General features: G+C 51.9%; 1 protein-coding gene and 1 non-coding gene across 2 annotated transcripts; one reads left to right on the top strand and one right to left on the bottom strand.

Annotated features, from left to right (window-relative positions):
• Positions 1-3,002: 3,002 nt before the first annotated feature.
• On the top strand, positions 3,003-7,813 carry COL26b_013956 (uncharacterized protein; the record flags this gene model as incomplete). The annotated part of the gene is made up of 3 exons (XM_053186539.1): positions 3,003-3,214; positions 3,277-7,654; positions 7,706-7,813. The coding sequence occupies 3 exons, from the start codon at positions 3,003-3,005 to the stop codon at positions 7,811-7,813; spliced, it is 4,698 nt and encodes a 1,565-aa protein (XP_053029511.1).
• Positions 7,814-14,330: 6,517 nt separating this feature from the next.
• COL26b_013955 lies at positions 14,331-14,403 on the bottom strand. The gene has a single exon. It is a non-coding gene; the product is annotated as a tRNA-Lys (tRNA).
• Between the last annotated feature and the right edge of the window lie 237 nt (positions 14,404-14,640).

Below are 14,640 nucleotides of genomic sequence, written 5' to 3'. Positions count from 1 at the left end.
AATCAGCAGGATCCTTGGCGGGCTTGGGAGTGGATCGGGGGGTTCGGAGCGAATTTATGAGTTGTTTCGTCGCGCTCATCAGCACGCTCACATGATCGACGACTTCTCAAAGTCACCTCCATCTTTCAGCAGCCACGACTATTTCATACTCGTCGCTTCAAATTATCAGTATTATGAATATGTTATGCGAGTCCTTTGGCTTGATGGAGACGGCTATGCCACAAGAGCCGGTGCCGCTCTCGTGGGGGCAAGCTCATGCATATGGGTACACGACGATTATGAGCATGAGTCTCAAAGATATCAACTCATGAAAATGTGCATACATTACCTCGGAGAACAAGCCATGTCGAAGGCATCGGACCCGGACGATTCCAGTCAACTCTTCATTGCCTGGCGTTGTTTTCTGCTGGAGCAGTTGGGATTTGCGATCGGAGAGGGCTTAGGCGACCTAACAGAGAAAGGTGTTTTGGAGGTAATAGAGTCTTTCATATCAGCTGGTGTTCTACAGCGGCAGCCACCACCAAGATACCTCGTCGTGTTGAAAGACTCGCACGCGTTGGCTATACCAAGTCAGCGGCAAATCGCTGAATTTGAGGATGGGCTGTTCACCAAATCCAGAGCGGTAAAGTTTACACATTTGTACCTTGAAGTTGACGACGCTTTTATTTTGCAACAGCTGTGCAATTGGATGTCTAAGACGCCAGAATCCGTCATCTCCGTTCTCCAGGACGTAGAGCATGTCATTGTGCGTCCAGTTTTGGCGCAGAATCCAAACTGGGAGGATCAACCGCTTCAATTTTTCTCTTGCACCTTGAAGAATGACGAGGACGAGAAAGAATTTGTGGACTGGGCCCTGGAAGAATTCCAAGCACGGGAAACATTCCCACAAGATGCACCCGATTGCTTAGAATTCGTACACAGAGGAGTATATGGGGACATTTTCGAGGCTCTGGAAGGTGTCGGATATTCTGTGCCAGATATTAATCGACAGCATGCGTGCTGGCACGGACTGCAATAGTTGTGTCGATAGTTGTCGACCACAGACTTGTGAGAGATACTTAGGCCGAGGACAATGCGACGATTGAGTGGTAGCAATTGAATCTCCCGTTGTGATTGACTTTAGAATTCAAAAGGGAACTCCCATCCTTCAACAAGCCACCCAGATATCACACTGGGTTCTTTAGTTGATGGCAACGGATCAGACGAAAGACAAGCAATCCTCCTTGATACTATGCTCATGCAAACACGAGAAATACTGTCGAAACAAATTGAAGGTCCGTTACGGCAGGAGATGTTCAGGTACGAAAGTTAATTGACACGCAGTCGGCTCAAACGGACAGGGCAAGCTGAGTAGTGAACCGGCTAAGGCACAACGGGGATGTGTTGAGTCCTGACGAGGGTCTGGCGTGGACGAGGGCGTGGCTTTGAAGTGGCAGAAAAACCGCGATGGTAGCTCACCAAGAAAAAGAACCAGGAAGGAGGGGCATGAAACCGCGTCTGTGCAGGCTGTCAGGCGCTAGAATGCGGTGGGACGAGTTGGTGACGTCATGCCAGCACCGGGATGGGAGCTGTTGTGGTTCTAGCCTCTTATTTCTCGGCCGGGGGATGGAAATGTGCCGTAGTCTGCTTCTGGAATCACAACAAATCAGACCAGTCAAGAGATGAATTGGACCGGAATCTTCGCCGAGGAAGCACAGCGTCGAGCCGAGTCATGCATTGACTGATATTTGGTTCTTACGGACACCAAGAACGAGCTATGCGCTGCTCAGAACTGAAGAATCGACTGTCAACCACAATGCGATTGAAGGAAGCAGGGGCAGTATGCTTCGCTTCAAACTGTTGAGAGTCGCAACGCAAGAAAAAACATGGATATCTGCGACGATTGGCATTGGCCTGGCCGGGCCGGGCCTGGCCTCGCTGCTGAATCTCCGCCCCCAGCATGTCGCTTTTCTACCCCAGTCGCGGCCCATGTTGTACGATATGGAACACGGTGCACGGATGGCCACTGACAATGGTGACATTGGGAGGAGTGGTTATCATCGCGATCCATGGCAGCGACAAAGTGGGAATTCGCGGTCTGGAATCATGGAGATCGCGATGTCAGGTCTCCCGAGCTCCACGCGCTTCTGGGCGCTAACTCAAACCCCGCTAGGGCGCTCCACCGCTCTGTGCTGTCCCCGCCGAAGCTATCCGTTCCGGGGAGGTTTGGCAGCTCCAAATCTCAGACCATGTATCTTTCCCATGTTTTTGTATGGGGGAGGACTTGCCCCGCCATCGTTCGTGTTCAGACTGCCTTGGACCTGGGTTCTTTCCTGTTGGTGCCGTCACCTTCGCTGCTGCAGCTAAAGTTGGCAGGCATGGAAGGTCCAGCGCAGCCATGTACCTCGAGATGGGTTGAGCACTGCTTCCACGAAAGAAAGAACAAAGACGCCGCCATGAGCCTAGCAGCAAGTACTTCCCCGTCTGCCAATCCTTCGCTCGAAAAAGTTCCTTGGCCGGAGCAGTTCCCGCGGACCAGTCCTGCCCTTTCTTCGGTCTGCTGCTGCTGTGCGACAGCTTCCGGCCGGTCGGTGAGCTGAGCTCGTCCTTCGCCAATTCCTGAGCTGCCACTGACACCCCGCCATACCTTTTTCGAAGAGCTACCTTACCACGCTACCAAGCTGACCTTTTGCTCTGTCCGTCGCTATCGTCTACCTCAGCATCGTGTTTTCTTTTCTTCCCTCTGCCACACTCTGACCGCAATCCTTCTCTTTTCCTCAATTCCTTCGTTTCCTCCAAGCAGCAGATACCCTTCAAAGGCTTTGGCGTTGACGTCCGTCGCCAATTCGTCCCCTGTCGCCTGCAACCCGGATCGGCGTGTTTTTCCTCGAGCGGATTCGCCCCCCGTGCAGTGCATGATTCGAGTCATTGCGCTGCCCACGACCCAGTCTACCTACGCCGATCTGTCCGCGGGGCACGAAGCTGCCTCCTACAACATCTGAGGGATGGTGCCAAAGACCATGATGTCCAACGAAGTCTACCTCCTGCCGCTGAACGACGATGGCTCTCTCGACGTCGCCGGCGAGTATGTTTACCTCGCTCCCAAGACGAACGACCCCGTAACCATCCGCTTCGCAATTGAGGGCACCTCCTCCATCTGTCGCCATGGCAGTCTGTGGGTCAACATTCCTGAGCAGGGCGCCGAGTTCCACAGAGACCAGTTCCGCGAGTTCAAGTAAGCTTCACCACCAATTGCTCCTCAATTGACTGCAGCATTGAAGCTCATGCGCGACTCAGACTCGTGCCCGACTTCAATCGCACAATCGAAATCTCCATTCCCATCCTCCAGGCCGGCGCCTACGCCTTCTACATCACCTACGCAGAGCTGCCAGACCTCGCCGAGGAGCTGGACTCGAGCCCTCAGACCGAAACCACCAACAAAAAGACCCCGCTCTACTACATCGATGTCGCCCCGCGCCTCAGCCTTGACGGCAGGCCTCTGCCGCTGCCTGCCCTCTCAATCTTCTCCGTCATCAGCAAGTTCATGGGCAAGTACCCGGGCGACTGGGAGAAGCACCTGCGTGGCATCAGCGACCGTGGATACAACATGATCCACTTCACCCCGCTGCAGATCCGCGGTGCCTCCAACTCTCCCTACAGCTTGTACGACCAATTGGGCTGGGACCCTGACTGCTTTCCCGACGGCGAGAAGGATGTCCAGGGCCTGGTCGAGAGCTTGGAGAAGCAGTACTCCATGCTCAGCTTGACCGACATTGTCCTGAACCACACGGCGCACAACAGCGCCTGGCTGCAGGACCACCCCTCGGCTGGCTACAACCTCGTGACGGCGCCTTGGCTGGAGTCTGCCTGGCTCTTGGACACGAAGCTGCTGGAGCTGAGCGACAACCTCGAGAAGCTGGGTCTTCCCACCGAGGTCAAGACCGATGATGATCTGCTGAAGATCATGGAAGCTATCAAGAAGCATGTCATCTCCGAGATTAGGCTTTGGGAGTACTACGCAATTGACGTCGAACGCGATGTTGAGGCATCTCTGGAAGCTTGGGTTGCTGGCCAGACCACGTTCCCCGACCAAGCTGCGGGCGCGAACGTCACTGGACTCAAGGATGCGCCTTTGAAGGAGCAAGCTGAGTTCCTCATCAAGAACGGTCTCCAAGGCCGTGATCGCATGGGAGAGCGCTTCAGAAGAAAGATTGACCCTAGCGTCGCTTCCAGACTTTTGTCTGCCATCTTTGGACGGTATGAGGGCGAAGAGGGCAGCGGCCCAAGGAAGGCTGCGGCCAAGTCCAAGCTTGTCTCTGTCTTGGACGAAGTCAACCTTCCCTTCTACAAGGAGTACGACGCCGAGATCACCGAGATCCTGCAGCAGCTTTTCAACCGCATCAAGTACTGCCGCATGGACGAACACGGCCCGCGTATGGGTGTCATCAACAAGGAGAACCCTCTCATCGAGACATACTTCACTCGCTTGCCCAAGAACGACACCACCGCCAAGAACAAGCCCGAGGAGAACGTCCTTGTCAACAACGGTTGGGTTTGGGGAGGCAACGCCCTCGTCGACAATGCTGGTCCCGATTCTCGCGTCTACCTCCGTCGTGAGGTTATTGTCTGGGGCGACTGCGTCAAGCTTCGCTACGGCCAGGGCCCATCCGACAGCCCCTTCCTGTGGGAGTACATGACCAAGTATGCCCGCATGTTGGCAAAGTACTTTGCCGGTTTCCGTATCGACAACTGTCACTCCACGCCCATCCATGTGGCTGAGCACATTCTCGATGAGGCTCGCCGCGTGAGACCCGACTTGTACGTCGTCGCCGAACTTTTCAGTGGTTCCGAGGAGATGGACTACGTCTTCGTTAAGAGGCTGGGCTTGAGTGCCCTGATCCGTGAGGCCATGCAGGCGTGGAGCACCGGTGAGCTGAGTCGCTTGGTACACAGACACGGTGGTCGACCCATTGGCAGCTTCGAGGTTGATGAAGTATCGCGTCCCGACGGCAAGTCTCCGATGAGCCCGATGAGCCCCTCTCAAGAGGGTAGCGACATGCTCAACGGAGCTCCCTCCTCGAGAGAGATCATCAGGAGGATCAAGCCGGTGCCAGTCCAGGCTTTGTTCATGGACTGCACTCACGACAACGAGACCCCTGCCCAGAAGCGCGACGCTCGCGACACCCTCCCCAACGCTGCCCTTGTCAACATGTGCGCGAGCGCAACGGGTAGTGTCATGGGATACGATGAGATTTACCCCAAGCTTGTTGACCTGGTCAACGAAACCAGACTCTACACCTCCGAGTCGTCTTCCAAGCCCGTCAAGGTCGGTGGCGGTAGAAACGGCATCGGTGGCATCAAGAAGCTTCTCAACCAGATCCACACCCTCATGGGCAAGGACGGGTACGATGAGACTCACATTCACCACGAGGACCAGTACATCACCGTTCACAGAGTTCACCCTGATTCCAGAAAGGGTTACTTCTTGATCGCCCATACTGCATTCCCCGGATACGGCAATGGCAATGGTGCGTTCAATGCCGTCCACCTCGGCGGAACCAGAGCCCGCCACCTGGGAAGCTGGATGCTTGAGGTTGATGCCAGTGACGAAGCCAAGAAGGAGGTTTTGGATGACAAGAAGCTCCTTCGTGGCCTCCCAAGCCGCGTCGTCGATGTCCCCGGTATCCGCATGGAGGTCAAGGGCGACGAGACCATCATCGCCGTGCGGGACAAGTTCCCTCCCGGCAGTATCGCCCTGTTTGAGACATGGATCCCGACTGCTGAGCATTCCGCAGGTCTCGACACCTATGTGACTTCTGGTGCCAAGGCGGCTGTCGAAGACTTGAACCTAGTCGACCTCAACTTCCTTCTTTACAGGTGTGAGGCTGAGGAGCGTGACGGTAGCGGAGGCAAGGACGGCTGCTACGATATCCCGGGTCACGGAAAGCTCGTTTACGCCGGTCTTCAGGGCTGGTGGAGCATCCTCAAGAATATCATCAAGGATAACAACCTGGCCCATCCTCTCTGCCAGAACCTGCGTGATGGCCAATGGGCTCTGGACTTCACTATCGGCCGTCTGGAGCGTGCCAGTCAGACCCCAGAGTTTGAACGTCTCGGCAAGCCTGCTGCTTGGCTTAAGGATCGCTTCGACGCGATTCGCAAGATTCCCAGTTTCCTGCTTCCGAGATACTTCGGCCTGGTCATGCGAACCCTCTACATGGCTGGCTGGGAGCGGGGTCTGGAGCAGATGAACGACAACGTCCGTCAAGGACAGTGGTTCCTCCAGAGCCTCGCCATGGTCAGTGTACAGCAGACGGGCCTGGTCAAGTCAGCATCGCTGTGGCCCAAGAAGTTGGTCCCTTCGCTGGCTGCTGGGTTGCCTCATTTTGCCGTTGAGTGGGCGAGATGCTGGGGCCGTGATGTCTTCATCTCTCTGCGCGGTCTCTACCTCGGCACCGGTCGCTTCGACGAGGCCAAGGAGCACATTTTCGCTTTCGCCAGTGTTCTGAAGCACGGTATGATTCCCAACCTGCTCAGCAGTGGTGCTCTGCCGAGATACAACTCTCGCGACTCCATCTGGTTCTTCCTCCAGTGCATCCAGGACTACACCAAGTTCGCCCCGAACGGCCTGGACCTGCTGAAAGAGAAGGTCAAGAGACGCTTCCTTCCATATGACGACACCTGGTTTGACGTCGACGACTCGCGCGCTTACTCGCATGAGAGCACGGTTGAGGACATTATCCAAGAGGCTCTCCAGAGACACGCCTCCGGCATGTCCTTCCGCGAAGCTAACGCTGGACCTTCTATTGACTCTCAGATGAGCGACGAGGGTTTCAATATCTCCATCAACGTTGACTGGGACACCGGTATCGTCTTTGGCGGCAACCAACACAACTGTGGTACGTGGATGGACAAGATGGGTGAGAGCCCTCGCGCCGGCTCCAAGGGTGTTCCCGGCACCCCTCGTGACGGTGCTGCTGTTGAGATCACCGGTCTCCTCTACAGCACACTCAAGTGGGTCGCGGGGCTCAACTCTGAGGGTAAGTTCCAGTACTCTTCCGTCAAGAAGGGTGACGACTCTTCAATCTCCTTCAAGGACTGGGCGGATCTCATCCGTGCCAACTTTGAGAGATGCTACTACGTCCCCGTTTCCCCCAACGATGACTCCAAGTACGACGTCAACACCAAGATCGTCAACCGACGTGGTATCTACAAGGACTTGTACAAGTCCGGCAAGGAATACGAGGACTACCAGCTCCGAGCCAACTTCCCGATCGCCATGTGCGCTGCTCCCGAGCTCTTTGAGCCGGCGCACGCCCTTCACGCGCTTTGCGTCGCTGACCAGGTCCTCCGCGGCCCCACCGGAATGGCCACGCTTGATCCCGCCGACCTGAACTACAGACCTTACTACCGCAACAGCGAGGACAGCGATGACTTCGCCACTAGCAAGGGACGAAACTACCACCAGGGTCCGGAATGGCTCTGGCCGACTGGTTTCTTCCTGCGTGCCCTGCTCAAGTTCGACCTGGAGAGAAGAAGCTCCGATGCAGACCGTATTGAAGCGTTCCAGCAAGTCACTCGAAGACTCATGGGATGCAAGCAGATGATCAAGGACAGCCCCTGGGCTGGTTTGACCGAGCTGACCCAGAAGAATGGAGAGGACTGCCCCGACTCTGTAAGTTTTCTCATTGTTTCTGTGGTGAAACCCGACGCTAACAATACACAGAGCCCCACACAGGCTTGGTCGGCTGGTTGCCTGATTGATCTGTACATGGACGCTGCCGAGGAGCAAAGCGACAAGGCCAAGATTGCCTTGCCGACAAGGTCCAAGTAGGGAACCTCGGCCTCGACGGTGGACGTGTCTCTCGCTGTCAGAGAGTTTTGGGACAGTGGTGAAGTCGGCTAGCAGCCGCTTGGGTGCAGGTGCTCATGATGGTGCAACTGAGAGGATGGAGAAAAGTGATTGGTTTCTGCAAGCATTGGCGAACACGACATGGGCAATTGGTACATAGATAGAATGCATTAATACCTAAAGGTTTTCCTACTCTCGGTGTGTGTGATCATGAAGTATCTTGGTGAACCTGGCGTATTGGTATACGTCTCAACGGCCGAGGACAGGTGGGCATCAGTAAATACTTTGTTTGCCCGAGACTAAGAAAGTTTGGTTCAACTTTGAGATTGCGCTGCAAGCTTCGCCTAAACACTCAGCATTATATAAATGTGCTCTCACTTCAATTGTTTCTGAGCAGAAGCACATAATTGTTTGCGGATGTTGTTGGAAGTGACACTAAATCAGCCAGACAGTTGGACCGTGCTGTCTGTCGTGTGACCACACTGGATGTGCCGGGTGATGGGAAGGCAGCACCGGCAAACGTCGCGAGGGGGGAGGCTTGGGTTGTTGGTCGTGGGCTATGCTGTGGGAATAAATGGGGGGAGACGAGCAGAAGAGGGGGCATGTTGTGTGTTGGTTGCAGCGATGAGATGGGCTTGCGTTGACTTGAAGGTTGTGACAGGCAGTGGACGACGGTGAGTGATGGCTGGTAGAAGCCGCCGTCCTTCGTCACTCGCCTGTGATGGAAATGCATATTATTTCTGTGTTGTGAGGGAGGATATGGTGTGCCAGAAGGCTTGTTATATACTTCCGAGGGGCATAGGGTTGTCCCGCGTGGTGGAGCTGCGTTTGTCGTGGACTGGGTTTCTATTTAAATATGAAGATATTGGGTAGAGGAAGTAGCTAAGACAATTCTGTGGGGTTGCATAATTGATCTGCTTTCATATCTATTCTGAAGATGCTGGATCTTCTGTGAATCAACAATTTCTCTCACCTGGGACTTTGTGAGCGACAGAAGGGGAGGTATGGTAATACACACGGGATGTTCAGGAAGAACAGCGGCGCAAGATCATTGATGGGGGATGTGTGCTTGTCTGACGGGTTGAGCTGCTGTGATGGATGGTCGTATGTGGAAGACGAGTCACTAAGGCAGGGGTGATGGAATTCTCTGAACGGAGACGTCCTCATGTTCATTTTTGTTCTTGAGAATAAGTTCGGCGCGGGATACTGTTTTATATTCTGTTTAGTGGGCATGTTCGATTGCTGATGCATGGTCTTTGCAATGGAGGGGTAGAGCATTTGCGGTGAAGCTGGGTAGCTTTGAGGCTCCTTGTGGAACGATGTTAGTGGTTGATGTGGTTACATAAGGGCGGTTCGTGGTGAAAATAAGTTTCTAGCAGAACCAATCCATGCGATATCTTCATCGTTGATATGAGGACACTGTACCGCTTGACAGCTTCGGTGTCCTTCTATCCCAGGCCAGTGGAAGCATAATGGGCATCGTACTTCACCCATCCGATATCTCAAAGGGGTCTTACTCCCTGTTGTTGTGACGGATACTTGGGCAGAGGTCAATAGGGGCGAAAGACCGTGTGGGATTGATGAGTTACCAAGCTAAATCATTCAGTGCGATGAAGGATGAGGGCAGCTCTTGGACTGAGGGGCTTGCTAACGCTTGCAATTCTGGAAACGATACCCGCTTGACGACATCACATTCCTGTTGTTCTGGTCTATGAAGTCAGAGCTTTGTAGAACGTGGCTTAAATACGAATGAGATTGGTGGAAGTAACATCATGAGTCGCCCTTGGATTCTATTGTTCCGGCCGTAGGGAAAAGCGAACATTTATGCTCTAGAAGAGGGATTAGTTTACAAGCCAGCCAAATCATAACTGCGTTGGATATTTGTAACAGGCTGACGCTACCATTTGCATCTGAAGCGCATATGCCCATGACTGTTTCAACTACGATTGGTATTCTGGACATAGCATCGCTGCCGTGTAAGTTGGAATGGGACTGAATGGGCGACGAATACGTTTGGCATGCCAGAGAAGACGAACATCACCGGCGCCGATCATAAATTGGGGCTGATGGAGGATGTTCCTCATGGTGTCTTAATTAGAACAGCTCTTATATCAGCAGAATCTCTCTCCGGTCGCTTTATAGCTCACGTCAAGCGGTCACTTAAAGTCAGAGAAGCACATTTGATGAGCTATCAATCTATTCACGATGTTTCGCTAGAGAGCCGGGAAGCTGAGCGGAGAATCAGGTCTTCAAAAGATCATCGCAGCGCATGTATTGACATAAATAATCTGTTCAAGTCCTCGTGGAAGGTCAACCAACAAATGGCACATGATGTGCTTCTCTCCTGATGCGGATGGACTTGCCTGATTGGTGACTCTTGGATGAATGACTGGGGTATTAATGAGGTGAATCATGAACACGTGAAGGTGCAGAATGGGGATGGGTGCATTTCCTTCGGCTGATACAAGTGGGAATAGACTATAAGAGGCGGCGATGAGGGAGGGGGTTGACGCATAGTGTGATGGAGTCACTGTTGAAAACAGGTGGAATCTCTAAAGCACGGCAATAGCGCTAACTAAGGCCCAGCAATTAGCTTCAAATGCGGGAAATGATGCGGCGCATTGTGTCTGTTGAGGAGTGCAATCATCTACCATGGCTGAATATCTAGAAAGTTTGAGATGGCGCATTTGTTGTTTGTACTGAAGCGTCTGGTGGTGAGTTGCGTGGATATTTAAGCGTGCTGGTGAAGCTAAAACCTGACCTCAGAAGCGGGCAATGTGTTGGGCAGAGTTGTCTTTGTACGGTGGTGAACTAGACTGCCTCTGTGACTTGAACTTAGTACACTGGTCTTGAAAGGGGTGCGTGAAGGTTGTATGGGTGACAGAGCAGAGACGCGAGGGATGTATAGTTGGACTATACAATGGGCGACGGTGATGAAGGACGTTAAGGCTTTCGATGGCCTTGTGGCGAGTTTGAGGGGTTGAAGTTGGGATGATAGCTGTGTTGCTTTTAATTTGGTTAGTGCGATCTAGACTTAGGATTCCAACCCGAACGAACGTCAACGACCGCATTCTGTGGATTTGTGTCCTCGACGGATCGGCGTAGAAAACCGCAACTATTCTGTTCAAAACGGAAATGAGATCGCTACTGCTTCGCATTCGAAGGCGAAGACCGCTAGAACTATGGGAGTGATGTTCTCTATGAGGTGCAAATATCCAGTGGAGCGAGTTGACGGCAAGGAATTGAGAACTTCGCGACTATTTAAACACCGAATTGACAGACAACGTGGCTAGGCTTTAGGACAAATTGCTGCTGCCTCCTAAAGCGTTTTCTAGCAGTTATATCTTATGCTGAACTATAATTGAGACCTTATGATGTGCAATTAAGATCTTTCTTATTGTCTGGGATGATACTGGCAGTAGATGCTGGCTATGTCAGCGATTAAGGTGTCTATGAGGACGTATATACGAGCGGGAGAAGCGGCTAGTGACGAAAGATGTAGCTTGCTTCGCGCTTGAATTGTTAGCGAAGGTGACATGCTGTGTTGAGAATGTGAAAGATGCCTTCCTCTTTTTGCCCGGAAGAGAACGTAACGTTTCAACAGTGTTCATCAATCTTCATTGCGTTTGGTTACCCGTGCTAGAGCAGATGTGAAAGGGAATATATAAGGTACAGATCATCAATATTTGCAAATGCTATCATGTTGAAGCTGTGGCTTTGGTTGAGCTTTCAGCCGACGCAGGAGCTTTTAAGTGCCTGGGTGCTGCTGGATTTTCGGGCTCAACAATCATCAGCTCCCCACCTTAGAGGGACCAACACTAGATGTGACACCCAGTTGCTCAAAGCTGCCGCGACGGAGTGTAATGCTCTGGAGACATTCGATTGTCTTTATGGCTTTCGGTAGGACAACCAACATACAGATGTATAATTTTGGGGAGATAGAAGAGATGGACGATGGGGGATTCGAGCACGCACCGGGACAAAACTTGGAATATTTGGTGTATTTTCTTAGCAGCCACCTCTCTTGCATCTGTTGTCTGGTCATTTTGTGAGGAAACCACTGATGAAGTTAACTTTGATTTGGCGAGCTCTTTATTTGACATCGAGCAGCCTTTATGACCTACTGTGAACGGCATAAAAGGCTTGAGCGGTAGAAGTCGAGCTTTAGTTTGGCGATGGGCAAGAGGAGGGCGTCCCATCTGCCCGTTATGATTGCCAAGCTTTGAACTATTTAAGTGCTTGAGACAGCACGACTATTTTCTTGTAAAATCAAAAGCAGCCAGTTGTTCATTTGCTTGCATGGCTTGCATTTCTTCAGATTGGGTGGTTACTGCAGGTTGGATGATCTGCACGCACCTCAATTACCTAAGGTACTCCGCGGGGTTGAAAGGTGAATGCGTTATTAACAATGCACTTCCCAAGGCTCATACACTCCATGTATAATCTTCTGATGATGTGGATGATGGATTGTGGAAGGGCAAGATGGCTTGTCGCGGCGAGGAAATTTGATGGGAATGGGCTCTAGGGAGGCTTGGTAGCGGTGCTCTTCACAGCTTCGCGGCACCTGTAAAAGCATTCAACAGCAGAGAACAGGATTGCGAATTCGGTTCTGGTTCTGTCCTTTCTAACAATTACAATGTATTTATACCACGTGCGATGCTTCCCGCCGACTCACCACTCTTGGGCCTCTAGCATAGCGACATGTGCCAGATGCGAATTCAAGAGGAGTCTTATGAAAGGAACAACAGCAGCTCCTTAAACTTTCGTGTGAGCAACAACTGAATCCTGATGAGGTTATGCAATATACATACATGTAACCGCAATTCGCCTGTTTCTGTCTTGATGCTGTGGTTCTCATTGAGCATACTAGTATTTATACCACAAAGATGGTAGAGGAAGATGACAACGCTCGAGGCTGAGACCTCGAGCATAGGTGAAGCATTAGAGGTTGTACGTAGAGAGTTTGAAAGTGTCAGAAAGGGGGCGGCATCTTGCGAAGCACACAAGTCGACATGCACATGTGGGGCTTTACGCCATTGCACACAGTCCCTCCAATGTTTACTTCTTCATACACATTTATATCAAATCCATCGTTCATTTGATGTTCACTTGACTCTGACTCGACTGATCCACTGACCTCGCATTGGACATTTCCAATGGACATTCAGTGTTGGCAGAGCAGGGAAGCACCCCTATTTAATCATCAAACTCAGCGTTGTGAGAGGAAACCGACAACAAATTCTGGCTTTCCGCATCCTTCGAATGCGATGCTAGATGCGGTTCGAAGGGATTTGAAGTATGTTCTGCTATCTGTAGGCTGGCACAGGCGGATGGTGTGCGGTTGGCCGCAAATGCCTCCATGTGTGTCGGGTTTCTTTACATCGACTTATTCGATGCGGATAAATTCCCGAAAATGGGGGCAAGGAAGGGCCGTTGGGATCAAGTTGTTAGTTGGTGGATTTGGCGACAGTAGGATTGCAACCCTGGTATCAATCCCAGGTGACCAAACAATCGAAGTCAAAAATTCAATCCAAGCGAAAGATTATCGGGACATATCTGCTGCCGTAGCATCAGCTCAGAATCCCAGTGGTGGTCGGCTTCGATTATTCCTCGAATATTAAGTATCGACGAGTTCATCTGACTTTATCTACAGGCTACATCGGTCCGGAATACCGTTACGACAAGGCGTCTTGTTTCGCGGTCAGGAGCATGTCCTGCACTTCTACATCGACAGCAGCTGCAGGGAGCGCGTTTATAGCTCTTCTGGGAGAGTCACCTGGGTGAGCAGCGACTGGAACGATACGTCCAGCAGCTTCCGGTGCAGCCCAGAGAGATTGGCAATTGGGAGGAGTCAGCTCCACTACAATGACGGAGCCTACATAGTTCCACTAAACTAGGGCCCTTAGGCGCCTCTCCAATCGCCAGAATTGCTAGCACAGAGTGACTTACTCAACTTGAATACTGCATGTATCATTGGGATTCTCAACCTGATCGTAAACCCTGCTCCAGTGATCATCTACTTTTGCAATGCGTGGGTGATTAAGAGGACTACAATAATTTACCAATGATGAATCAGTACTAAGACTGTAAGCAACTACCTGTCGAATGCGGTGAGCGCAGATGCTCCTTAAGCCCTGCTGGAATTGTATGTCTCTCTTCAATGCACATATCAGCGCAAACTTCGTCCCCGAATTCCCACTCTTACCCCATATGCAGTGACTTCGCTCTTCACCTAGCTGGATGTAAATTTCCATGGCGGGTCAGACTTCCAGCATACACCGTCCAATCTGAAAAGTCAACTTAATCAGTTGTCTCAATGCATTCTAGACGGAAACAAAGCTTGCGGTTATCGTCCGGCCAGATTGCGAAGATCTGATCTGAATTGCCGGGTAGAAAGCATAGGGGACAGAAGACAACAGGGGAAAAACAATGTGCGACGTCGCTAGCACTTCTCAAAAAAAAGCAAAAACGATGTGCGCACAATCGCGGACGGGAATTGAGCCCGACGTGGGGGTCGAACCCACAACCTTGAGATTAAGAGTCTCACGCTCTACCGATTGAGCTAGCCGGGCAGATCTGCTGATCTGCCTTGTTGGTGGAAGTAGTGGCCGTAGTGGGGTCCTTGAAGCCTGAGAAAACCAGCTGGTCTCAACGCTCGCTTTCTGCCTCTTTTCTCGCCGCGCTGCGAACGAAATTGTCACCCTCGAGGCAGCCGGGCGGCCTTAACATCGGGAATTCAGAAACTTCAAATTTTCATTCCAGTTCCTTTCAGTAGTTGTCAGCTGTTTGCCAAGCTGGCTTGCCTTCTT

This window comes from Colletotrichum chrysophilum (genome assembly GCF_026319265.1).
Source record: "Colletotrichum chrysophilum strain AFK26 chromosome Unknown scaffold_272, whole genome shotgun sequence".
Taxonomy (NCBI): Eukaryota; Fungi; Ascomycota; class Sordariomycetes; order Glomerellales; family Glomerellaceae; genus Colletotrichum; species Colletotrichum chrysophilum.
The sequence above is the reverse complement of the archived record's forward strand: the minus strand, read 5'-3'. Positions and strand labels throughout refer to the sequence as shown.